At 45.0% G+C, this 24,684-nt stretch overlaps 3 protein-coding genes and 1 long non-coding RNA gene across 4 annotated transcripts; 3 read left to right on the forward strand and 1 right to left on the reverse strand.

The window, feature by feature from the left end:
- The first annotated feature begins 429 nt into the window (after positions 1 to 429).
- Positions 430 to 6,444, forward strand: LOC120700064 (methylcrotonoyl-CoA carboxylase subunit alpha, mitochondrial-like). The gene is made up of 16 exons (XM_039984224.1): positions 430 to 877; positions 1,279 to 1,400; positions 1,485 to 1,632; positions 1,808 to 1,945; positions 2,055 to 2,150; positions 2,298 to 2,357; positions 2,759 to 2,851; positions 2,967 to 3,078; positions 3,367 to 3,471; positions 3,552 to 3,688; positions 4,137 to 4,362; positions 4,448 to 4,611; positions 5,071 to 5,184; positions 5,275 to 5,517; positions 5,602 to 5,697; positions 6,095 to 6,444. The coding sequence occupies exons 1-16, from the start codon at positions 500 to 502 to the stop codon at positions 6,110 to 6,112; spliced, it is 2,250 nt and encodes a 749-aa protein (XP_039840158.1). The 5' UTR covers positions 430 to 499; the 3' UTR covers positions 6,113 to 6,444.
- A 962-nt stretch (positions 6,445 to 7,406) lies between these two features.
- On the reverse strand, positions 7,407 to 8,258 carry LOC120701597. Its single transcript, XR_005686172.1, has 2 exons — positions 8,101 to 8,258; positions 7,407 to 7,926 (listed from the first exon to the last, which is right to left on the reverse strand). It is a non-coding gene; the product is annotated as an uncharacterized LOC120701597 (long non-coding RNA).
- A 2,715-nt stretch (positions 8,259 to 10,973) lies between these two features.
- On the forward strand, positions 10,974 to 15,584 carry LOC120700065 (serine/threonine-protein kinase STY13-like). Its single transcript, XM_039984225.1, has 7 exons — positions 10,974 to 11,268; positions 11,593 to 11,992; positions 13,988 to 14,109; positions 14,281 to 14,489; positions 14,600 to 14,774; positions 14,925 to 15,059; positions 15,163 to 15,584. The coding sequence occupies exons 2-7, from the start codon at positions 11,737 to 11,739 to the stop codon at positions 15,367 to 15,369; spliced, it is 1,104 nt and encodes a 367-aa protein (XP_039840159.1). The 5' UTR covers positions 10,974 to 11,268; positions 11,593 to 11,736; the 3' UTR covers positions 15,370 to 15,584.
- A 366-nt stretch (positions 15,585 to 15,950) lies between these two features.
- Positions 15,951 to 17,421, forward strand: LOC120700066. Its single transcript, XM_039984226.1, has 2 exons — positions 15,951 to 16,402; positions 16,559 to 17,421. The coding sequence occupies exons 1-2, from the start codon at positions 16,312 to 16,314 to the stop codon at positions 17,290 to 17,292; spliced, it is 825 nt and encodes a 274-aa protein (XP_039840160.1). The 5' UTR covers positions 15,951 to 16,311; the 3' UTR covers positions 17,293 to 17,421.
- Positions 17,422 to 24,684: the final 7,263 nt, after the last annotated feature.

Consider the following 24,684-nt stretch of genomic DNA (forward strand, 5'->3'; position numbering starts at 1 on the left):
CGTCCGAGTCACACACCCACTGACCCACAACGGCCGTGCTCATCCGCCTCGACACGCGCCTGAAGGAAGGAAGAGAGACGTCCGGGACACGTTCCCTCATGACCCGTCCGACCGACCAGTCACCACCCTTATCCAGCAGGGCCCACCAACCACGCCCATTCCCAGGCCCTGTTAAGTTCAAAAAAAAATTCTATAGTATTTGTTACATCGAATTTTTTGACACATATATAAAACATTAAATGCAGTTAAAAAAATAACTATTTACACAATCTAACTAATTAGTATGATACGAATCTTTTAAATTTAATTAGTCTATAATTAAATATTATTTATTAAATAACAACGAAATGTTTTGCAGTACCAAAATACAAACTCTTTCGCGAACTAAACACAGCCGAATAATTTGGGGGGATCCCGCGGCCCGTCGCCGCGCCGCTCCGCCTTGCTCCATCGCTCAGACGCTCCGCTGCTCGAATTCACCAACCACCGCGGCAGCGCGATGGCCTCCCGCCTGCTCCGCCTCCACCTCCGCCGCCGCGGGAGCCCCGCCACCCCCGTGCCCCCGCTCCCGCTCCTCCTCGCCGCGCGGCTCCTCTCCTCCTCCTCCTCCGCCCCGTCCCCTGCCGCGGCGGGGGCGGCGGCGGGCGCGGGGATCGAGAAGGTGCTGGTGGCGAACCGGGGCGAGATCGCGTGCCGCGTCATGCGCACCGCGCGGCGCCTCGGGGTCGCCACCGTGGCCGTGTACAGCGACGCCGACCGCGGGGCGCTTCACGTGCGCGCCGCCGACGAGGCCGTCAGGATCGGCCCGCCGCCCGCCAGGGAGAGCTACCTCAACGCCAAGGCCATCATCGACGCCGCCCACCGCACCGGCGCCCAGGTCCGGTCGCCCCCACCCGCCACCCACCCCTGCCTCGCGTAGCTGCTTCCTGTCAGTCTCAGTTCACCAGTTCGCCTGCGGAGGCGAAACGTGCCCAACTTCGCTTATTGATCACAACATCATTGCTCTGTAGACGCTACTTAGCAGTAGTACTACGTTACTTGAAATTAGCAGCCCCCCGCCACAACATTCCACTGTGGGTGACACTAGCCAGCATGTGAAGCTCTGTGTCGAGTTGCCTTTTGCTATAGCGTTGGATGTTAGGATCACATTTTCGTGAAGATATACATGAGAGCAGTGTCATCAGAAAACAATTCGAAAGTTCAAGTGTGAGCCATGAACGATGCAGCCCTGCAGGTATGAGTATTTCTGAGACATTGGTTTCTGTGTGCTTCGTGCAGGCTATCCACCCGGGGTATGGGTTTCTTTCAGAGAGTGCTGATTTTGCGCAGCTCTGTGAAGCTGAGGGGCTCAAATTCATTGGACCGCCGGCATCTGCAATTAGAGATATGGGTGATAAGAGGTAAACATTTCCCTGTCCGCTGTGCTCATTGTCATTTCTTTTTGTTTGGAACAATGCATTCTAAATACAATTAGTAAAACATAGCGCATCCAAGAGGATCATGGGCGCTGCTGGAGTGCCACTAGTTCCAGGCTACCATGGGGCTGAACAAGACATTGAACTGTTAAAACTTGAAGCTGATAAAATCGGTTATCCAGTTTTGATCAAGCCTACCCATGGTGGAGGGGGCAAGGTATGCTGAAATGTTTCACCCACAGGAAAATGCTTGCGGTAATTTGCAATGCATATGAATTTTAGGTTCCCTGTAGTTGTTGAATTTTCCATTTTATCGAGGGAAGCTTGCACTGTAGTTGCATGACCTATTTTACTAGCGTCTATAACCATTTCATCCTATATCCTTTCTTAAGGGGATGAGGATTGTTCAGAGGCCTGATGAGTTTGTGGATTCTGTACTGAGCGCTCAACGGGAAGCTGCAGCATCATTTGGTGTAAACACGCTATTGATTGAGAAGTATATTACTCAACCCAGACATGTAGAAGTCCAGGTAAAACTCAATTGATTTTTTGGACCTGCCAGTCTTTTTTTTTCAAAAAAAATGTGCATATGCAATGACTCCTTGTTGTCTTTTTGTGGTACTAATTTGCTGTTTGAAGGTATTCGGAGACCAACATGGAAATGTAATATACCTTTATGAGAGAGACTGCAGTCTACAAAGAAGGCATCAAAAGATTATCGAGGAAGCTCCAGCTGTAAGGCTTTGTTTGCTGTTATTGCCCTGAAATTTGGTTTTCATAAAATCTATTTGAGGCTGCTCCAAGGCTTTATTAGCTGCTGATTGCACTTAAAGTTGCTTCAAATAGAATCATTAATCAGCTTTCTGTTTATATACGGTGCAGCCAAATGTTACAGCTGAGTTTCGGTCTCATATTGGTGGAGCTGCTGTGTTTGCAGCAAAGGTGATTGCTTCCGAGTATAAATGCCTTGATTAAGTCATGCACGAGACGAGTTTGATATCTCCAGCCTATCGTCATAGGTTAAGTTATTATGTCATCCTATATACACACTAGATGTCAACTTGTCAACTTATTTTTTCATAACAATATATGGAATGGCAAATGTGCAAGCAATTTTTTACTCCACATGAATTTCAATTAGAACTTAAATGTATTGTTTTTGTCTCATCCAATTTTTGTGGAATAATACTTCACAGCTGCAAGCTACCTACCATTTTCTATGTTACCTGTCAGAACAAGGGGTTCTTCCTCTGTTTCCCTCTTTGACGTGTTCTTTCGTAGTTATTCCTTTTAACATTTGTATTTTATATACAAGGTCACTTATTGGATTCTTTGTGTTGAAGGCAGTTGGTTACTACAATGCTGGAACAGTGGAGTTCATTGTGGACACTCTATCTGGAGAATTCTACTTTATGGAGATGAATACTCGACTCCAGGTACTATATATTTATGATCATCTAAGATGTTCATGTATCTTTCATATTGTTGTGCACAGTACTTGATTGACCCTCTTGCTAAAACAAAATCAACCTTGTGAATCAATCTTTGAAGGTTGAACACCCAGTGACAGAGATGATTGTTGGTCAAGATCTTGTGGAGTGGCAAATACGTGTTGCAAATGGAGAACGCCTACCATTATCACAGGAACAGGTCCCATTAAATGGTACTACCTCAGCAGGAATTCCTGCTGTCATCCAAAACTTTATTAGCTGTTCTGGGCTACTAATACTACTATATTTCGTTCTGACTGTAAACAGCATTATCCATCTTGTCTAGTAAGGAATCAGAACATTCTCTAAAAGCATATTAGGATTCTTTTGTTTTCCTGTGCAAAATAACTTGGGCACTCTCAGATTCTCTCTTTAAGGAATGTGTTTACACATTGGCCTTTTTATTAATGGCGCTGCCTGAAGTCAGAATACTCCTTAATTACCTGTGTGCCTTGATTTAGGACATGCATTTGAAGCTAGGATATATGCTGAAAATGTTCCCAGAGGATTTCTTCCTGCAACAGGAACCTTACATCACTACAGACCTGTTCCTTTGGCCCCAACAGGTAAAATTTAGAAATGTGCTATCATCTGTTGTATTACCAATTAGATTTCAGCATGGCACAAGTAACATATTCTTGATCAGTAAGAGTTGAAACTGGAGTTGAAGAAGGAGATACTGTCAGCATGCATTATGATCCCATGATAGCCAAACTTGTAGTATGGGGTGAAAGTCGCAGTGCTGCACTAGTCAAGCTAAAGAACTGTTTGTCAAACTTTCAGGTATGAAATGTTCACCAGAATGACGCAGCAGAGCTTTTGATGCATTATCTATTTGCATCTTGTCTTTACCTATAATAGTTAGTTTTTCCAGCCACCCTTGTGCACAGTGATTTAATTGTAATTCTAGTCGTCTTAAAATATTTTACAAACATGTGCATAATTTGGTAGAATTAGTCTATATTGCTAGTTTATTTCACGAATTCGGATGCTGTCTTTATTCCTCTGCGATGCTTTTGCCTATATACCATACAAAATTCAGCATACACTTTCTCTGTGGTGGTTACATACTAAACATTTCAATAGTTCTGAAGAGTGACATTCCATTAATAGTAAACTGCTTTGTACATCTTTTATGAATAAATACTTCATGAAACTTCAGAAGTGTAGAAATAGAATCCCAGTCATTTTAATAAGAACCTCCTGTCAACCTTGGTTTATGAATAAACAGATTGCAGGATTGCCAACTAATGTTGGTTTTCTCCAAGAACTCGCAAGTCATAGTGCCTTTGAAAAAGGCATTGTCGATACGCATTTCATTGAGCGTTATAAAGATGATCTTTTGAGTACTTCTACAAAGGCCTCAGGTGAATCACATGGTGTAGCTGAGCTTGGTGCAATTCTGGCTGCTGCGTGCCTTTGCAAGAAGGATCACATTACATCTAAAGAATCAATACGTATGTTAGACTAAACTGTTTTTTTCCTTTCAACAACACCTTTGCTGATATGACCTGTTAATGACATACAATACATACTTTTCAGGAGCTGACAAGACATTGTCTGTATGGTACAATAATATACCTTTTAGGATGCATCACTCTGCTAGGCAACTTCTGGAATTGGAGTTGGAAGAACATGATGGATTCAGTGAGAAACTGCTTAAACTATTCGTTACATATAAGTGTGATGGAACCTACTTCATCGAGGTGATTATATACACTGACAGAAATACCTTTCAAGTACCTTTTGCATATTTGAACTTGGGTTGATGGAAGCTATGTCAGAAAAATGGTTATCACTATGTGAATAAGCACATACACATGCAACACACCCATCTTATTTTTTGTATAGTGAACCTAGCTAGTAAACCAAATTCAGGTGACCAACCTGATGGTTTTACATAATTGATAGTCAAAACGAAGAATATTTGACAGGATAACTCATATGACATAACTAGTGGAAGCGACTATTCCTTAATCCATTAGAAATTGGTTTTAACCTTGTGACACCGGAGACAGGACAGTATAATGTATGTTCTCCACCATATGGACTTCTACAACCGACTTCAACTAAGAAGACTAAGCAAATGGGCTGTAGCATACAATTATACAATCACCTTTCCTTTGGATCAATTTCTTCGCTAATTATATTTCTTTATTGATCAGACAGAAGAGGGCACTTCTGGTTTTGATGTCAAAGTTGATCACAAGGGTGGCCATGATTTTCGTGTAGATGCTGCTGGTCTGCAAACTGATGTGACTCTAGCTTATTATTCAAAGGTTAACCTGATACTTTTGTCGCAGGGAACTGGTGCATAAATACTTTCAGATGAATGCAATACCCTCCCTAAATTCTTCACCTTCTTGCAGGATAATAGCAAACATATACACATCTGGCATGGGAAGCACCACTACCATTATAGACAGACTCTGAGAGCTGAGCACGTAGCTGATGATAGCTCCCAGCCTAGTCATGCTTCTGAGGGGAAGTCACATCCAAAAGGCAGTGTTCTGGCACCGATGGCTGGTTTGGTTGTGAAGGTTTTGCTTGAAGATGGGGCACAGGTGGAGGCGGGACAGCCTGTCATGGTTATGGAAGCAATGAAGATGGAGGTGTGGATAAACAATCTTCCTGATTATGTTCGAAGTATTGGCCAGCTCAATAATGAACGCTAAAATCTATCTTACTCTATTCAGCATGTGGTGAAGGCGCCGCGTGCTGGATATGTAGAGGGCCTGAAGGTCACTGCTGGCCAACAAGTTTTCGATTCCAGTGTCCTCTTCACAATCAAGGTATGTAGTCTTTTTATTAGATCCTGGAAAGCTTCAAGTTTGACCCCTTTTTTTTTGCCACAAGTCACAACATGTTAGCCTAAGTTTCATCGTCACTAGAGAATAGAGAGACCATCAATAGCAATCAAACTTTTAAGAAGGCATTCAACTTAGAACATTAACTACAATGGAAGTGTAGAAATCATTAGATGATGGGAGTTGGACGTTTGTATGGTGCAGCATAAGTTGCCGCAGGCATCTGCAGCCATGTTCCCTCAGTCTGTGCTCAAAGGCGCGCTGATCTTTCATCCACAAATTGGAATACCCAAGCTTTTCCAAGAGTGCATTCTTTTTGTCTGTTTGCAGTGCAGGCTTAGAACTCAGCTGATCTCCTCATCTACATTTTCCTGTTTTCCAGGACAACTCTGCAAACTGAGATGGAGCGAATACAGTCCTGCCGTGGAGATAAGATAGGAAAGAAAATTGAAGGAATAAACATCTGGGATCCATCTGCGGGCGAGCAACCAGCTCGGCCATTATCTCCCTGCCCGATCCGGTCGAACCCAACATTCGCCCAACAATTCCATTACGTGTAGTGTACATGAAACTGGTGTCGCATTGTAAATGATGAAAGGGAATAAGCAAATGGAAGCCGATTAGTTTTTCTGCCAGCGGCAGGCACGCACAATGTTATTACGTTCATCTCCTTCAGATGCTGCTGGGGTATCTTGCATATCCATAATCCGATCAGAGGGGAAAAAAGAATCATCCGCATCCATCCGTCCATCTAACTCCAGCTCGACCACGCGATCGATGCACTCTCTCAAATAGTTAGATACTGCCACATGTATTTTTACATCTGCGCTGAACCATTTTGAAATACTCGAGTTACATTTATACTCCTAGATACTTCCCTGAAGGCCCTCTCTTTAGAGATGGGATACGTGCAAATTCGATTGATGCTGGAGGTTCAGCACCCAGATACAACGGCGGAACCAGAAAATATTTGAGGGGGGGGGGGGGGGGCAAGAGGCTAACCGTGTGTTTGGTCGCGGGATCAATGGGTTGGGTTGGATCCAACCCGGTTTTTGGGGACGGAATCGACCCATCTATTGTTTGGTTGCACTTCTGATTTTGGGGACGGAGTGAACCCATTTTATGTTTGGTTGAAGGAATTAGGAATACGGGTTGGATGGCATGATAACACCGTTAATGAGGGTCCCATTTGCCACTAATGGACCCCACCTGTCAACCTCTCACATTTTTCTTTTTTCTCTCCCATCTTTTTCCTAAGCCTGACGGGGGGCTGCGCGCAGCTCATCGGGCCCCGCCAACGGCCGGGCTGCGCGGCCCTCGCCGAACCCTTTCTTCTTCCTCGATTCCTCTCCTCGTGCGCCCAGATCCGGTGACCCTTGGCAGCCGGCCGGCGGCGCGTGGGCTTGGCAGGCGGCAGCGGTCCGGGCGGCGCGGCGGCGGTCCGAGCGGTTGCGAGCTGGAGCGGCTCCTACCGTCCCGGCCGCGAGCGACGAACGAAGGTGATGAACGGAGGCGCGCGCGAGGACAGAACCCAGTTGGGTTCGCTCCGTCCGCCACTTTTCGGAGGACGGAGCCAACCCGCATCTGGGCGGAATATTCCCTTATGGAGTTAACCCAACCCTCCCGTCTTCCATCGAAACAACCGCGAGGACGGGTCCGCTCCGACCCGGCTCGCTCCGCTCTCCAACCAAACACACGGTAAGTCAACATATATTCATTGGATATGGAGAATACAATGATTAGGTGTACTTGACAGTTGACACCAAATTTTCATTGTTCATTCATGCAGCCAGGAACCATATTACAAAAGGTAGCTACACTTTACAAAAGGGTGGGCTAGTGAAAACAAACGATTTCATTTTAGTCGAACTTTGCGGTTCTTCTTCGCATAGAGATCATCAATAATTGAATCTGTCGTGAACTTAATAGCAATCTCCCTCTCAATATAGATTAACATGCAATTCCTTAGAAATTCATCTTCTATTTTGTTGCGAAGTCTTGTCTTGAGAAGTTTCATTGCTGAAAATGCACGCTCTGTCGTTGCCTGCTTGGAGCCTCATCTTCAAGTACAACATTTTCATTAGATTGAGGGTTCTGATCCTGATCAGCCAAATCATCTTGCCCTTGTACTTGTAGATCCCCAACTGCACCTTCAATCTTCTTGTAAAATGAAAGAAGTGTCTGTGTCTTTCTTTTTGACTTAGCCGTGATTTCCTAAAAAGGTCAAGGGATCAAGGTCAAGGCATAATTTTTAGCTTAGCTACACACGATTGTACAGCCTACAAATCCATTCCTTGCATTAATCAAGAAAATAAAAAAGGATTGGAGGAATATATTGGGGAAAGGGATGGTGCAGGGTGCCTGCTGCTGCTGCAGGTTGCCTTCTACCTCCGCACAATGCTCCGGCCCGGCGTCGTCGAGGCTCGCGATTTCACCTGCCGGCGGGGAGGGAGAGCCAATAGCGATGGCGGCGGCCGGCGCCCGGTTGCGCCACTGCGACCATGCGGCGCGTCTGGCTGCGGCGGCGTCCGCTTGCAGCTCGTTGCTTGTTTGGGCTATCTACTAGGGATTGCAACGTGGGCTGGGTTGCTAACTGGACATTGGGCTTCCAAACAACAGGGGGTGTTAATTTTTTTTTTTTGCATGGGGGGGGGGGGGGCACGGCCCCTGTTCCGCCGTTGCCCAGATATCCATCTTATTTTCGGAATATTGGACAGCAAATTGCAAACCTCCTATTATGTCAGTCTTAGAAGTCTCAACAGGTGTTTTATAAGTACTCCATCTGTTCTAAATTATTAGTCATTCTGATTTTCTACATACATTAATTTTACTATACATCCAGACACGAGAGATATGTCAGATGCATAACAAAAATTATTCATCTAGAGAAACTAAAATGACTAATAATTTTAGACAAAGGGAGTATTGAATAACATGTTTCATCAGCAAAATTGCTGATTTAGCAATATTTATGAGGAGAAATGAGAGAGAGTTTAATGTGATGAGATTGAAGTTTCATTTTATAAAACTCAGCTGGTACAATTAGTACTCCTGTTCTAAAATATTGGTCGTTTGACTTTTTAGACATCAAGTTTGGGCACTTGTCTTAATCAAAAATTTATGCAAAATATCATTTCTTTTGTTGTGAGTTACTTTATTAATACAAAATCTTCAAAAATAACTTAAATTTGGCAATGTTTGTATAATTTTTTTGAATAAAACGAGTGGTTAAATTTAAAGTAAAAAATCAAACGAACTACAATTTGGAACGGAAGTAGTATAATCAATTTAGTGAGTGTCGTGCACGGCGGCGGCGGAGGCGTCAGAGTTCAAGTCCCCCTGGAGCAGCACGAAAGCGACGGTACGCTCACTCGGTCAGACATGGCACCGCCGGCCGGCCGGCGGGCATGCACGGAACCACTGCGACGTGTGCACAGTACATGGCCGGATCGCCGCGTATGTATACGTACGTAGCTACGGAGTAGAAGCAACGGAGGGCCTATCTGATGCGCTCGGCCTCGGGGTTTCCAGCCCGGCCGCACGTGTGCAGGAGGGCCTATCTGGCGTGCGTGGCGGCGACGCCTCTCGCGTCGATCCGCGATGGTCAAACAAGAACCGGCCGGCCGTGGAACGTGTCGTTCAAGATGTCCAATCTTACGACATCGCAAGTGGCGACCATGGATTCTAGTTGAAGTCTTGAAGAGAGAAAGAGGACGATTATACTCTCTATCTACTACATATTTGGTTTATTCTAAGTCAATTTGACTAATTTTGACTAAATCTATAGAAATATATAGCAAAAACTATACTACCCAACAAGTATACTATCAACGTATACTTTACGGCGGATTCAGAAATAAATATGGTATTATAAATATTATTATTTCTAAATTCGATCAAAATTTACAAAGCTTTAGTTAAGACAAACCTAATATGGCATGTAAATAAAAATAGATGGAGTATATGCAATGCAAATTTTGAGCTCATGCTCCCGGAAGGTAGGAGCACACAGGTGCATAATTTAATTTCCGTAACATGCAATTAATCATTAGTTTTTTTAACGCAATTTAGTCACTCAAATACTTCTTTCGTTTTTATTTATATGTCGTATTAGATTTATTCTAAATTAAATTTGACTAATTTGGACTATGTCTAATGAAAAATATAGTAACAACTATACTATCCAACATATGCACTATCTATATATAATTCGTGGTGGATTTAATGAGATAAATTTAGTATTATAAATATTATTATTTTTTCCTATAAATTTGATTAAAGTTTGTTAAATTTGACTTAAGACAAATCTGATAAGTAAATAATATCCCAGGAAGTATCAACCGTTTGTAAATGTGGCCAGCTTGATGGGATGCATGTATAAAAACGCCAGTACCTGTGTCAACGTGTCGTCATGCTTGGAGATGATAACATTATTTGTATCGATAGGCCTAGCTTGATTTGATCCCGCAGACGTACAAGCAAACAAGAAGCGTCATTTAAGGTGTCGTAAAACATTTTGCCCGAATGACCTTTTTTAATTTTTTGACTTTGCTGCTCCACGTCAAATCCAGTTGAAACGATCATTGCGTGTTGACTCGATATCAGAGTTTTAGATATACTGCTCATCAAGAAGGGTATACTTTTCCTCATGACCTAGTAGCATTTGCAGCCTTTTAACCTCCATATGTGGCATTTGAAAAATGAACAATGCGATGCAATGTAACTGATTATAAATAAAATTTAAGAAAATATACTTTTCAAATTTTAAATCATGCAAACTTTCTTGAAGAGTCAAATTATTTTATATTAATTAAAATTATCAAAATATTACAAAATTTATATCACCGAATAGATATATAATAAAAGTATATTTATTAATGATATTTATGTGGTATCATAAATGTTAGTTTTATTATATAAATTTTGTCAAATTTGAAATATTTTAACTCTTCAAAAAAGTTAGAGTGACTTATAGTTTAAAATGAAGGGAGCAGCACACTACCATCACACATGAAGGAAATGTAAAAGATTACACTTCCTATCCCTCGCACCCGCCTTGGGCACATTAAATTCCTTTATTTCTCTTATAGAAACAAAAGAAATTCCTTTTCTGTTCGTGGGAAAAAAGGAAAAGAAATTCGTTTTGATTAAATTCCTTTTCTGTTCTGACGCGCCCCTTGGCTGGGAAGCCACATATATCAATGTTGAAAACGTGGTTTAATCCTTGTCATTTATTGCTGGAAATTCCCCTTTTCAGTCCTGACAATCGGTAACACCACGGGCCAAACTTTTGGAACTCCTGTCTTGCACTGCTGGCCTGCTCCGGCGTTCGGCATCCTCGCACCAAACCCGCCTCGCCGGCGCCGCAGCCACGTCCTCCCGGCTCCCACCTCCGCCTCTCTCGTCCCACAGCGTCCCCTCACCGGAGCGGCGTCACCTCGAATTTCCCGCTTCACTCCCAGACCTCCTCGCCATCCTGCTCTGTCCCCTCCCTGGTACTGGAGCTGGAGCTGCAGATCCACCGGACCTGGCGACCGGTTCCTCCTCCCTCCGCTGGTAAGCACACGCCCTCGCTTGCTCCGGAGGAATCCCCCTTACTCCTATCAGAGCTAGCTAGTCTGTCTGGTTGCAGCCAAATCCAAATCCGAATCTTTCCCTAACGTGAGAGAGACAAGTGAACCATATAAACTAAAGTAATACATTTTGCATGAGAAAGTATAGTTTTTGTGATGTTGTTTTCGAGGTTTAGGCTCTATAAGTAAGTCTGCATTGGGACTGTCCTACCTAAGTTCATGTCCCAAGATTTTTATGCGCTCTCTTCCTTCGATTCCGCGTGAATTCCGCCCCTTTACGCCATTGCCTTCCTGTTTGTGTTTGCAGAATTTGCGACCTTGGCCTCTGCCCCCGACGGCGGAGAGGTCCTGTGGAGAGCTTCGCTGCTCCATCCAACATTGTGGTGGCTGCAAGTCTCCGACAAGGGAGGAAAGTTGAGTTCTTGGAAGTCGGAGGCCGGTCCCGGCCGCGATGGCGTCGAGCGGCGCGTCGGCGGCGGCGAAGAACGAGGCCTACGTGCGGGCCGACAAGATCGACCTGGAGAGCCTGGACCTCCAGCTGGAGAAGCAGCTGGCCAAGACCTGGGAGAAGCACAAGGGCAAGTCCGTCCAGGGGCCCCGGGAGGACTGGGAGATCGACCTCGCCAAGCTCGAGATTCGGTACGTCATCGCGCAGGGCACCTACGGCACGGTGTATCGCGGCACGTACGATGGGCAGGATGTCGCAGGTACCCAGTTTTTCTCATTGTTCTTTGTTTCGGGTGTCCGGCCACATGAGATGAAATTATTCAGTCTTGGAATTCTAGATTTCCAGTAAAAGTTCAATGGTTTACTTTGGTTAGACGACGTAATTCTATTCAATTGGCACATGTACATGAATGCATCAGCTAGGACTTAAATATTTTCCGTGACAGGAATATCCTAGTTCCATTAACAGGAAAAGCTAGCTCTTATTATGTGATCTGAATATTTATAGTTCCTTTTCCTCTTCTATCATTGGATACCTGTTCTAGCAAATAGTTGGCTCCGCTGTGTTTCATGTTCCATATTGTCGTGGGATTTTGAGGGTACCCACAGCCGGGTGGCGGAGCGCACCCGCCTATTCCCAGTGAGGGAGGACTCGGGGAAGTACTAGGCGGTTAGGCTAATCTAGCACGGAGGCAAGCACACATGAACTCACGATTTAGAGTGGTTCGGGCCGCCGGAGCGTAATACCCTACATCCACTGGGAGAAGTATTGTTCTTGGTTGTGTATGAACCTATCCTCTGCCGGGCCTTGGCCTTTTTTCAGCCCTTCCTCCTTCTAGCGGGCGCCCTCCCTTTTATAGATCAAGGGGTGCGGATACATTGGTCGTTGAGGCCCCGACAGGTGGGCCCAACGCGACTATGTAGCATACTGCGCAGAGTACTTAAATGTCTACAGTAGTTGTGAATCTTTTCTCTGATTTGCTTCGATGCCCTGCTGGCGTTCTGACTCAAGGAGGTCTTCTTCTCTTGTCCCGTCAGCAAGGTGTCCGTTGGGGAAACGTAGCTTGCGGCGTGGCCTGTTGAGGCTATTATGTAGGCGTCATAATGGGTGAAGCCGAGCCGTCGTGTCCATCTGTCATGGCAGACTGGCAGGCGCGGCGTGGGCGGCGCCAGCGGCTCCACTACACGTCTTGGTAATACGCGATCAATAGTGTCCCCTGGTCAAAGACTTGTCTCGGCTTCTGCTATATCAATGCGGACGCCCACCTACCGCAATGAATGCAGTGGAAGGTGAATCTTTAGTATGGAGACCAAGTGGCCTTATATACGTGTCTGTGCTTGCAGACACGTGGCAGCTCCGAACCTCCCCGGGGCGGGGTGTCAATTCCTTCCCTTAGTGAGGGGTCCGGTTACTATATAGGGGTCCGGGACTCCATGGGGGGTCCGGGACTCCGCGGGGGTCCGGACCTCCACGGAAGGTCCGGAGCTTCCGGCTGTTCGGGCTGAGCGCCTGCTTTTCCCGAACACGTGGTGCCCCCAGACCCTTCCCAGCCAGGGGACGGGTCCGGGACCGTTGTTGGGTGAACAGGGTTCCGGACCGCGGGGTTCCGGCTGTTCGGACGTAGTCAAGGATAACCACAAGGCTCCTGCCTAGACACAGCAAGAGGGGATACCCCAGTCCTGGGGTACCGACACATATGTTCTTTATGGAAAATAGAACTCTCATGTCTACACGTGTCAAATGTGTAGTCATATATGCGTTTTTACTCGAGTGATGTGCTATGGTTATGTGGTGCTGACTTATCTCTTTCCACTAGTTTATGTGTGTCAAGTATTGCACGTTTGTGGATTTAGGTTTTTCTTTTACTCGAGGTTCTGATCGTGAATTCTTAAAACCTAAAATACTTGTGAGAGAAGGGAAATTGCCAAGATAACTTCATTTCGTTAGGTGTCTGCTTTGTGCTTTGGTTGCATCTATGATCTCAGCTTATTCAGTTGTCCTGTTCCTGAACTCTCTTGTTACACAGGACCGAGATGCTGTACATCTGTCACCATACCTCTTTTTTAGCCTTGTAGACAAATGGATAGCTTTCTTGAACAACATATTATCAAATTGATGAAGTTATATGAAATTGTTTATATTACTGTTGAGTCCGATATTTAACAAATTATCAATAGCAAGTGCAATAACACTGTCCTGATCTTCTCATGTGCTTTAGCTCACTCTGTTTTTTCCCCCCTCATGATACCTACAGTAAAACTGTTGGATTGGGGTGAAGATGGCTTTGCAACGGAAGCTGAAACTGCTAAACTGCGAGCATCATTTAAACAGGAGGTTGCGGTCTGGCATGAGCTCAACCATCCAAATGTTACAAAGGTGAACATTTCAGCTTTGTGTGTTTTAGCAGTATGTGACACCCTTGGGGACTTTCTGTGCAATGTTTATTCAGGACTGTCACTTTTTGGTGCTGTCTTTGCTCTTCAGTAGTAGCTTTCTTCTTGTGGTCCACTTACATAGTTTGTTTACTCTTTACTTTCTTTCTTGCAGTTCATTGGTGCATCAATGGGTACTGCAGACCTTAAGATTCCAGCCAATAGTTCTAGCAGTGGTGCGCGCACTGAGCTGCCGCCAAGAGCATGTTGTGTTGTGGTAGAATATCTTGCTGGTGGAACACTAAAACAATATCTAATAAAGAACAGGAGAAGGAAGCTTGCATACAAGGTTGTGGTTCAGATAGCATTGGATCTGGCCAGAGGGTAAGCAAGCTATATAAAACCCTGTTTTGTTCAGGAGTTGGGTAAAGTTGCTTTCATGCATTTCCTTATATTAAATCTTATGATGACCATTTCTTTTGTTCTTTTTGCAGATTGAGCTACCTGCACTCAAGAAAGATAGTTCATCGGGATGTTAAAACTGAAAATATGCTACTTGATACTCAACGGAACCTTAAAATCGCTGATTTTGGAGTGGCCCGTGTTGAGGCTCAGAATCCAAAGGATATGACAGGTGCAACCGGCACACTTGGCTACATGGCCCCAGAGGTATCTACTTTACTGTCTAAGATTTGTACAAAACAAATGCTCTTCTTTGTCATTCCTTTCTCTGTTGGGCTAAGTGTTTTACTCTGTTACAGTCTTAGCTAATAATTTCTGTTCTGTAACTATTTGTTCCTTTCCTATTGGTGTCTGCAGGTCCTTGAAGGCAAGCCATACGATAGGAAGTGTGATGTCTACAGTTTTGGCATATGCTTATGGGAAATATACTGCTGTGACATGCCATATCCAGACCTCAGTTTTGCAGACGTCTCATCTGCTGTTGTCCATCAGGTTCGTTTTCAGTTGCTGACTTCACTGTAGATATCTCTTTTTATCACCCACGTACTGAACATGTACTGGGCAGAATAAATGAATAGTGGTTTTGTGTTCGCAGAACCTGCGCCCGGACATCCCCCGCTGCTGCCCAAGCGCGATGGCGAACATCATGCGCAAGTGCTGGGACGCGAACCCGGATAAGCGGCCGGACATGGACGAGGTGGTGCGGCTCTTGGAGGCCCTCGACACGAGCAAGGGCGGCGGCATGATACCGGAAGGCCAGGCAGGGGGGTGCTTGTGCTTCTTCAGAGCCCGGGGTCCTTAGAAACAAACTTTTGTAGCCTTCCTCCCCTCCTTGTCGATACCATACAATATGTTGGAGCCAAATGTGGTCGTCTGTTAGTTTTGTCATTGGATACCAAATGGCCCCTTGGCTGTTCTGATTGGAGATAGCTTGACAATCCTTGTTATGGTTGACGCTTTGTTTAATAGTGATGTGAATACCAGTGAGAAGTCCATAATACAGAGAGTTTGGACTAATTCGTGGTTGCATTCTTATAATTGTTTATTTATGGAAATAAATCACAAAATTCACTATTAATCTGTTATGGATTTCTCTGGGGAGAACAGGGTGAATGCGTATGTATGGGAACCTTATTGCCGAAGTGCACATGTGCATATCTATCCATAGTGCATCCATAGATGTACTTTATAGCACAAGTTGGAATGCAAAATTATTTTGTAATAAAATTCTTATGAAAAATGATAAATTTCAAGCGCATGTGTGCAGTGTGCTATTCATATATAGGAGGACTAGGAAATTATCACCAAATAAAAAAAATTCTTGCCTTATTAAAGAGCTGTAAAAAACTGATTAGTGTATGGATTGGCTAGTATTATTGCCATGCGCCTGCGCCTCCAGCCAGCAAACCTTTCAGGCTTTCACCTTGCAATTTTGTCGATCCGATCCGCCGATGGACCAAATGCCACCAAGGGAAGCGAAACGGAATCGAATCGGGTATAGAATCGTATGGATTGTAAAAGACCAGGGAAGAGGGTCAAATAAAAAAGAGATCAAACCCTAGCAAAGCATATCCCAAACCCTTTAGCATCGACCGAGCGTGTTGATGGAGACGCCAGTGGCGAGTCGTCGCAGGCCACGAAAAGGAAGGCGACGGAAGAAGCGGCGGCGGATGATCTCGTCGAAGCAGATGGGGAAGAGGGTGATCTCGAGGAGGAGGAAGAGGGCGTGAACCCGGTGGCGGTGATGGAGAGGAGCAAGCACGGCGACGGATCCCTCTACGAGTCCAGAGCCGACTTGTTCCTCTGGCTCTTCAGTCTCGAAGACACCGGCGAGAGTAAGTAGCCACCTTTTAGGGTTCATCACACTCAATTTCGCTCCCAAATCCACTTTTTATTGTACTGTCTAACGATCGATTTGTTTTTCTGTCTTTTTCCCCACTTAATTCGTTGCTGCTATATGCACGTCAGCTAATATCATCGATCGGTTTCAGCTTCCATGCCGGCGATGAGGCTGACGCTTCCAAACGCCGACTGCCTGGAGCCGCCGACCTCCACGTCCGGCTCCAGCTGCGGACGTCACGTGGGCGGCCCCATGCTGCAGATCTTCTCCGTCAAGCTCGCCAGGCTACCGAGGCCAGCGGCCGCCGCCGCCGCCGCCGGCCCCGTCGAGCTCTACGGGTTCATGGCCATCCGCGACCTCATGGACCCTCTCCGCAACTACGTCTTCCACCGCGGCCGGGACGACCCCCTGGTCATCCCGGACCTCCGCGCCGACCCCTTCGTCCACCTGCCCGGCCCCAAGAGGGGCGTCAACATGCAGGCCCGCGTCATGCTCGATCGAGTACGACGTGAGGATCAAGGGAGGGGCGGAGGAGTCCCCGTCCTGAGCGAGAAGACCTGCGTCGACGAGCCGGCCGCCTGGCGCATACGGGGCGACCGCGGCGGGGCGGTGCACATAAGCTGGGCGCGCCTCACCAGAGCCATGGAGGCCACGGTGGACGTCCGGATCCGAGAACTGGCGCCACAGCATCATGGCGATAATGGCGGCGGCGGCATCGACCTGTCGGTGTCTGGACATGTCGCTAAGATAGCCGAGGAGATCAAGCTCTTCCGCGGCGTCGTCGCCGGCTGGAGCTTGCCTGTCCCCTTTGCGTGTCTCCCGTTCGTGTATCCGACGTTTCCCACAACCTTGATTCCTCCTGCAAGATCACGATTAGAGCAGTGATGATTTCTATTTTGCGGTTTCGTCTTCTCAGATCAAGGAATTTTCCTCCGGATAAATTTATTTGGCTTGACGATTTTTGTTTTTCCTTGATTTGGCTGTGAACAGAAAAATAAGATCGCGTGGTTCAAAGAGGGAAAACCAATCAATGGGCTATACGTGTTCGGAGACACAAACGGAAACACGTAAAGGGGACAGGCAAGCTGCAGCCGGTGTTGAGCACCTCGAAGGCCGGGTGTTTCTCCATCGGATTTTCTCAGCTCCTTTGATGAACAGACTTTGAGGTTGCAGGTCTACTCGATGGGGAAAGTGTCAAAACGTTGAAATTCTCTCGAAGCAATTTTGGGAGTATCACTTAAAATCGGGATCAGGCTCGGCACAATAATGGACTGGGTATGGGGTATTTATGTTCAGTCCAACTTCAATCAAAATTTACTTTTTTTTTAATTGAACACCACCTATATATTATTTGTAGATTTAAAACAATTTTCACTAAGGTAAATCAAGGCATAATTCCCTCAGAGCAATTTTGTGACAAGCTTATCATCACTAGATCGCGCATTTTTACTAGTAGTAGAGTCCACCGTGACTCAAGTAGAAAATTCCAATCCATAAAAAGTGTCCGGATCCAAACAGTATCTATCATTATCAACTTTAGCTTAGTGACGGCTTTCAAAAAAAGGTCTTTAAAAAAATTTAGCTTAGTGACGATTAGATACGGGTTTTCTTACTTTTATGGAACATAGAGCTATGAATCATCCCTCCCCTTTGTGTAATAAAGCGGACCATCACAACCATTTTTATAAATTGAAACCAATGCAACCATTTTTATGAAATGTAGCAACTACATAACTATTCTGTATCAAAAGTTTTCTCTATTGCTATGCCTGATTTGTTTTTATTGAAACACACCACATCCCCTCCTGCAACAAACATAATAAGCTAATGAAACACCCTACTCGATCCTATTCACATCTCACACCATTAGTGACACCACCTCCAATGCCACAACATGGTCATCTACTTGTCAGGAGAAAAGAAGATTCTAAGGCTAATCCCAGTGAAGGGTTTCATGTTGATGTTTTCAAGGTAGCCACATAAGCAAGAAGACTATGAAACAATGGTTGAAACTACCTCTCCCAGTGCATAGTTTCATATTGTGGTTTCCTATGGCTTATATTACATTTAGTTTCAAGACTCATAGAGTATTGATATTTGTGTAGAGAGAGTTTCGTCTAGATGAAACTGGTTTCTTCTCTTTTTTCTTAAATTGTATGTCATGTCATCATATAATCCTACATGGCATGCTAATTAATGTGCATGAAACCCCTATGAAACTCCCATTGGGAGTGGGCTAAGGAAACACAAGACTATTAATATATTTGTTGGGCTATTTTTTAGGGCCCAGCCCACCCTTTGGATCCACCCCTGCCCGCTACCCCTATATATCTCAACCAACCCTACCCTCATACCTACCTCCTGCCGCCGCCGCCGCTATCCTCTCAACCCCTCCACCCCCACCTAAATCTGTGCTTCATCCATCACCATTTCGGTGCCGTTGCCTGCATCACTTCTATCCACCCCCTTTCCCTATCCCTCCTTATATCACCACCTAATCCGAAGACTAGATCTGACGAATCCCCCCTGCCCCACACCCCATCCCCTCCGGTGATCTTCCAAGAAGATGCCGATCCGCAGCCGTCTGAGGAGTATCACTGACCTTCACGGTGGTAGGTTTGGGTGTAGTTTTTTTTTATTATCAATGCGAAGATAACAGTTTAGAATATGCATCCATGTAAAATGTTCAGGGAGCAAAAACTATTTGCTTGATTCCCAAACACTCAAGGCCCTGTTTAGAATAGGAAGTAGCCATAGGATTTATGCTATTTTTGTAGGATTCTAGTTTCTAATGATTTTTCACCTAAATAGTCGTTCTTTGATTCATTAAAAAGGAAAGGAATAGATTTCTTAATTTCCTATAGATTCCATGAGAAAAATAAAAAAAGCGGTCAAAGCACTTGGACAGATTTGAACCCTAGTCCACTAGCTCTTCCCCAAGGACACTAGCCAATTTCACTATGGTAGCTTCTCCACGATTGGAAAGAATATAGGTAGTAGAACCATGCTGTTCACACATCTTGCTTTGTGTTTCATGTGGTGACCATGGATCTTGATACGAGTATTATTTGTATAGTAAACTTTGTCACCATGTGGTCACTTGCCATGCTTTGTGATCGGGTACACGAAGTTGCAAGTGAGACACGCAAGATTTGGACAGATGGATTGCATGTTGGCACCTGTCCTTGCTTTGCAGTCTTTATATCGCCCACATCCTAGTGCATACAAGGAGATAAGATTACTGGACTTTGCTCCCAGTAACAAAATGAATTGAAATTCAAATGGTTGAAATAAAAATTTTTGCAAGTTTGATTCCTGGTTCCCATGTATTGCTACCAAAGTCCTTCCCTTCTTATTCCCATGTCTAGTTTCTATAGAGTTCAAGAAGAATGACATCTCGAAATATTTGTTTGTTCCTATCATGTGTTTCATGGGAAGGGCGGGCCTGGTGCAGCGGTAGAGCCTACCGTCTGTAACTGGAAGGTCCCGGGTTTGAGCCCCAGCCTCTGCACATTTGTGTGGGTAAGGCTTGGGGCTTAAAGACAACCCTTCCCCAGACCCTGCACAGTGCGAGAAGCCTACGGCACTGGGTACGCCCTGGGTACGCCCTTATCATGTGTTTCATGGCGTCGTACATTAGCTAGATTGTTGAATATGATTGTTTTATTTCATCTGTTGTGTGCACTACTTTCTGATTTGTGCCTCTTTTGCCTCTTTCTCAGAGTCAGCTAAAATGGAGGACACTGAATCATTCCAAGCTCCTTTAAATTCATCTGAACCTCATCTAGAAGCTCCGAAGGAAGCCACCCCTAGAGAAATCTTTGAGGTGCTCAAAGAGATTCCTGGCTTGGCCCGAGCTGATCTGTTGAGGGCCTATAGTCGACTTATTCGTTGTGATCGTCTATTCAAAGCGTTTATGGCACTTCCAATGGACATGAGGATGGAGTGGCTGCTCATAGAAGTCATGCCCATGAAACGACTGTGGTCTGCTGCACAAAACAATACCATCAACATGCTTCATAACGTTAGTGTTGAATAAGGTTGGTTACTCTTATGGGTTGAGGGTGTTTAAGGTTTTGTAATAATAATGTACTCATCTATTATGGTTTCTCCTGAACTATGTTATATGTTTTTCCATAAAAAAAAACTATGTTATTATTTGTTTACATATCTGAAGCTAGCTAGCTAGTAGAGTATGCGTAGTAGTAGAATATATTTACTTAAATACACTTCTACATTTACTTGGAGAGATCAAGAAAAAAAATCAAGCTTATTAAGGCGATCAATTGAATCTCTCCACAAGTGCCCAAGGAAGTCTCCACTAAAGAAATTTTTTATGAGCCTCAAAGTGATAACTAGCTAGATTGGTTCATGTTGATGTGCGCGCCTATAGTATGATTACCCGTGATGAACACAGTTCAGATCCCTAATGGCGCTACGGAGAACACAAGGATGGAATCATGAAATTGTTGAGGCTTTTAGAGATTTGTCCATCCAGCATACAAGTTGAGCATCCAGTACGGATTCTACTCAACCATATTGCCATTTACTTTTTCTAGAACACGAACTTTATTCTTATGAAGTGCTGTATTTTAGTGAAGCTAGTATCTTCTGCAGTGTATCCACAATTTTGCATCGTCCGGTAGGAAAGATTTTTTCAAAAAAAAAAAATCAATGCCTCGAGCCCACCTACACTTTAAGCAAGTTTTGCAGCAAATTTTGCCGTGAAGAGCACAGACCTACTAGCTCTTCTGCAAATTAAACCAACAACACTTATCGGATGTTGTGAGCCATGCATCATAGCTAGTCAAGCCTCCTTCATTCTCCCTCTCCGGTCCATCAGTTGGAACACTAGCAGACCTGAAAATCTCTGGGCACATATATATAGACACAGAAGGTGTTATATAGTGATGGCAGCCTTGTAAGATTTATATGAGATTGTGGATAATGAGTTTAAGATCAGTGTTTAATAGCAGTTGACCTATACAAGAAAAGGGCCAAGCAGATGGCACATGGCAGTCTGAGTTCTAACTGATAGGAATTCCTCCAACTTTCTCCATCGGTAGTTTCTTCTGCATCTGTGACAGACGAGGGCAAAGATTGCAAGAATCTCCCTCCAAAGCTCCAAATCGCCATATGCTCATAGAAGAGCAAGTTCCCCTAATCGGAATGGATGTTTTAGCGGGCCGGGCCAAGTTGTTTTCCATACTATTAACAGGCCGGGCCAAGTGGTTTTCCATATTTTTAACGGGTCTGACGTCGGAAATTCTATATATCTTCCGGAAGATTTTTTCTTCTCCATCTTTTAGTGTTTGAGATTCGTGCAGACCATCTCGTCCGTTAGATCTACTCAACCCTAACCTTCCTCCTTCTTCCTCCTTCCTCCCATGCGCCGCCGCCGCCGCCGCACCTGCTGCGCGCTGCTGCCGCCGCCGCTGCGCTGCGCCGCTCAGCACCGCCACGACTGTTGTGCTGTTGCTGCGCCGCGCGCGGCCGCTTCCTCTCCGCGCCGGCGCCGGAGAAGAAGATGAATTGATAAAAATGTTGATCTAGATTTTAGTTTGATGAATCTATTTTTTTGAGATGTTGAAATAGTCTATAAAAAATATTGAATCTACTATTTTCAAATATTGATTTATTTTTTTAAAAATGTTGAAGTTAATTTGAATCTAATAGGCTTTATATATGCATAGCTTATACATCTTCTAGAAATTATATAGGAGCCCCCGTCTAACGAGCCTCATGATCGAATTCTCCCAGACCCAGGCGGCAAACAACGCGCCCAGTACTAAAAAGAAAAAAAGCGGGAAATTTGGAGACCTTTTGCTCTGGTAGCGCGCCGTGGCGCCAAATCTGTAATCCCCCAAAATATCTCCGCTTCCCCTCCTCGCTCGTGGAGGCAGCTGAACGGCGGCGGCGATGAGGAAGCAACTCGATTTAGACTGGTTGGTGGAGCTGTTCGACTGCGACAGCTCCTCCCCCGACCGCGCCGATGCCTTCTACCCCTGGTCGGCGCCCGCTGCGGCAGCGGAGGGGGCGCCGAGCCGCAGCGGGGTGTTTCGAAGCCACGCTGCCTTCCCAAGGTCGAAGGTCTCCTGCCCCCAATACTGTTTCTACGGTCACTCGGACGGAAGCGAACTACCGGTCGAGCAATCCGTGGAGACGCCTCACCCTACAAACGGGTTGTAAACCAAACTATATCCACACCACTCCATTCTCATGAGAAAAATTATATGAACCCATTCCACTCCAAACCACCACCACCACACACCAATTCAACCCAAACATTTGAGTTTATAATGTAATAACTATTAACCAAACTATGGTTACAACCCAATAAAAACCCGTTTCTCAAAAAAAAAATTATAATATAGATATTGTCACACTGTTTTGCACAGAGTAGCTGCCAATTATACTGACTCGTCTTAAAAAATTTCGGTCAATTTCCATTAAATTTTATAGTGTGAATGCGAGGTTTTAATTGCAGGGTCCGGCTCTTGACATAGGTCCACGTGTTGGTCTAGCCACACTATTTTACACAGAGTAGCTGACAGTCATACTGAGTCATCTCAAACAAATTTCGGTCAATTTTGATAAAATTTTATAGTGTGAACGTGATATTTTAATTCTAGGGTCCGGCTCTTGACATGGGCCCATGTGTAGGTTTAGCCACACTGATTTGTACAGAGTAGCTGTCAGTCATACTGAATCATCTCCAACAAATTTTGGTCAATTTCGATAAAATTTTATAGTGTGAACACGATATTTTAATTCTAGGGTCCGGCTCTTGACATGTGACCCATATGTAGGTCTAGCCACACTACTTTTGCACAGAGTAACTGCCAGTCATACTGAGTCATCTCCAACAAATTTCGGTCAATTTCGATTAAATTTTAGAGTGTGAACGCGAGGTTTTAATTTCAGAGTCCGGCTCTACACAAATAATCCATTTCAACCCAACCCAGCCCAACTCAACTCGCATTTACATAGAACCTGCTCCACCCTACCCCATTAACTAATATAACCTATTTCAACCCACCCAAATACACTCCACATCAAAACCCAACCCATTTAAACCCACACCGTTTGCTGAGTGAGAGACTCCGACCAAATTCACATGGTGGGCCCCACACCTGTGTTTTTTTAACTCCCCCGCATTTTATCCAGGGTTTACAAAACCGACCGGTCTAGCCAAACCGCCGCCCTCCGGTAACGGTTTACCGGACCGGTTTGACCGGAAACCGGTAGAAACCGGTTGAATTCAAATTCAAAATCGCATGTGCAACAGGTTCCGACCGGTATACCGTCCGGTATGACCGGTTTACCGTCCGGTATGACCGGTTTGGGAATTTTTCATTTTTTTAATTCAAATTCGAATTTTGAATTGGAGCCGGTAGACCGGTTTGACCGATTTACCGGCCGGTTTGGCCGATTTACCAGCCGGTATGACCGGTTTGGGAATTCTTATTTTTTTGAATTCAAATTTGAATTTAAATTGGGGTCGGTTTGATACCAGCCTAAACCGTAACCGGGCCGGTCCGGTTTGACCGGGTTCCCACCAGTTTGGTTAACCCTGATCTTATCTCCTCCCATCGTCTTTCATCCTCATCCATCCAGGGGCCAGCCTCCTCCTTTCTTCTCCGGTTACTTTTCGTTTTCCTCTTGCTCTCTCTTTCTCTTTGCTGGATCCCGAGCCTACGGAGGATGCGAGCAGATGCGAGCCAACAAAGAGCGACGAGGTGAAGATCGATGCGAGCAGGCATGAGTCCACAGAGAGCGAGGAGGCAAAGATCTCCCGCGGCGAGCAGGGCGCTGCGGCTGGAACTCCGGCGGCGGGCGAGAGCACAACACAGCCTAAAGCAGCTGCAACGGCGCTCGTCCGCCATGCCGGTGAGCACAGCGGTTGCTAACTAATTTTTTTTCTTTTCTTTTTTTATATATTTTTGTAAAAGTTGTAGATAAAACTTTTATTATTTCATAAATTTGTTGTTCTTTTTTTGAAATTTTTTTGTTCAGAATTTTTTTTACATTTTCGAGTCTGATCCTAATTTTTGCTTCCAGATTTTTTGTTTCATCCTTTTATTTGAAGAGATTTTTTTTTACCTAGGACATCTAGTACGGTTTATTTCTCCTCAACCATATTATCATGGTGGCCACCATGTTCCCGCAATCCCACGGACTGACTCCATCTGCCTGCTGGACTTTCGGGACAAGAGCGTCGTGTGGTCGTGGTCCGACGCCGGCGTCGCTCGAGGACAAGCACGCCGTCGCGATGGA

This window comes from Panicum virgatum, chromosome 3K, assembly GCF_016808335.1.
Source record: "Panicum virgatum strain AP13 chromosome 3K, P.virgatum_v5, whole genome shotgun sequence".
Taxonomy (NCBI): domain Eukaryota; kingdom Viridiplantae; phylum Streptophyta; class Magnoliopsida; order Poales; family Poaceae; genus Panicum; species Panicum virgatum.

Bases quoted from the DNA above. Each gene is read 5' to 3' on its own strand.
- LOC120700065 (XM_039984225.1), top strand. From the start codon at position 11,737: ATGGCGTCGAGCGGCGCGTCGGCGGCGGCGAAGAACGAGGCCTACGTG. The intron at 14,490-14,599 runs GTAAGCAAGCTA...TTCTTTTTGCAG, and splicing joins GCATTGGATCTGGCCAGAGG to ATTGAGCTACCTGCACTCAA. The intron at 14,775-14,924 runs GTATCTACTTTA...TGGTGTCTGCAG, and splicing joins TTGGCTACATGGCCCCAGAG to GTCCTTGAAGGCAAGCCATA.
- LOC120700064 (XM_039984224.1), top strand. From the start codon at position 500: ATGGCCTCCCGCCTGCTCCGCCTCCACCTCCGCCGCCGCGGGAGCCCC. The intron at 2,151-2,297 runs GTAAGGCTTTGT...TATACGGTGCAG, and splicing joins TTATCGAGGAAGCTCCAGCT to CCAAATGTTACAGCTGAGTT. The intron at 2,358-2,758 runs GTGATTGCTTCC...TTTGTGTTGAAG, and splicing joins CTGCTGTGTTTGCAGCAAAG to GCAGTTGGTTACTACAATGC.
- LOC120700066 (XM_039984226.1), top strand. From the start codon at position 16,312: ATGGAGAGGAGCAAGCACGGCGACGGATCCCTCTACGAGTCCAGAGCC. The intron at 16,403-16,558 runs GTAAGTAGCCAC...GATCGGTTTCAG, and splicing joins TCTCGAAGACACCGGCGAGA to CTTCCATGCCGGCGATGAGG.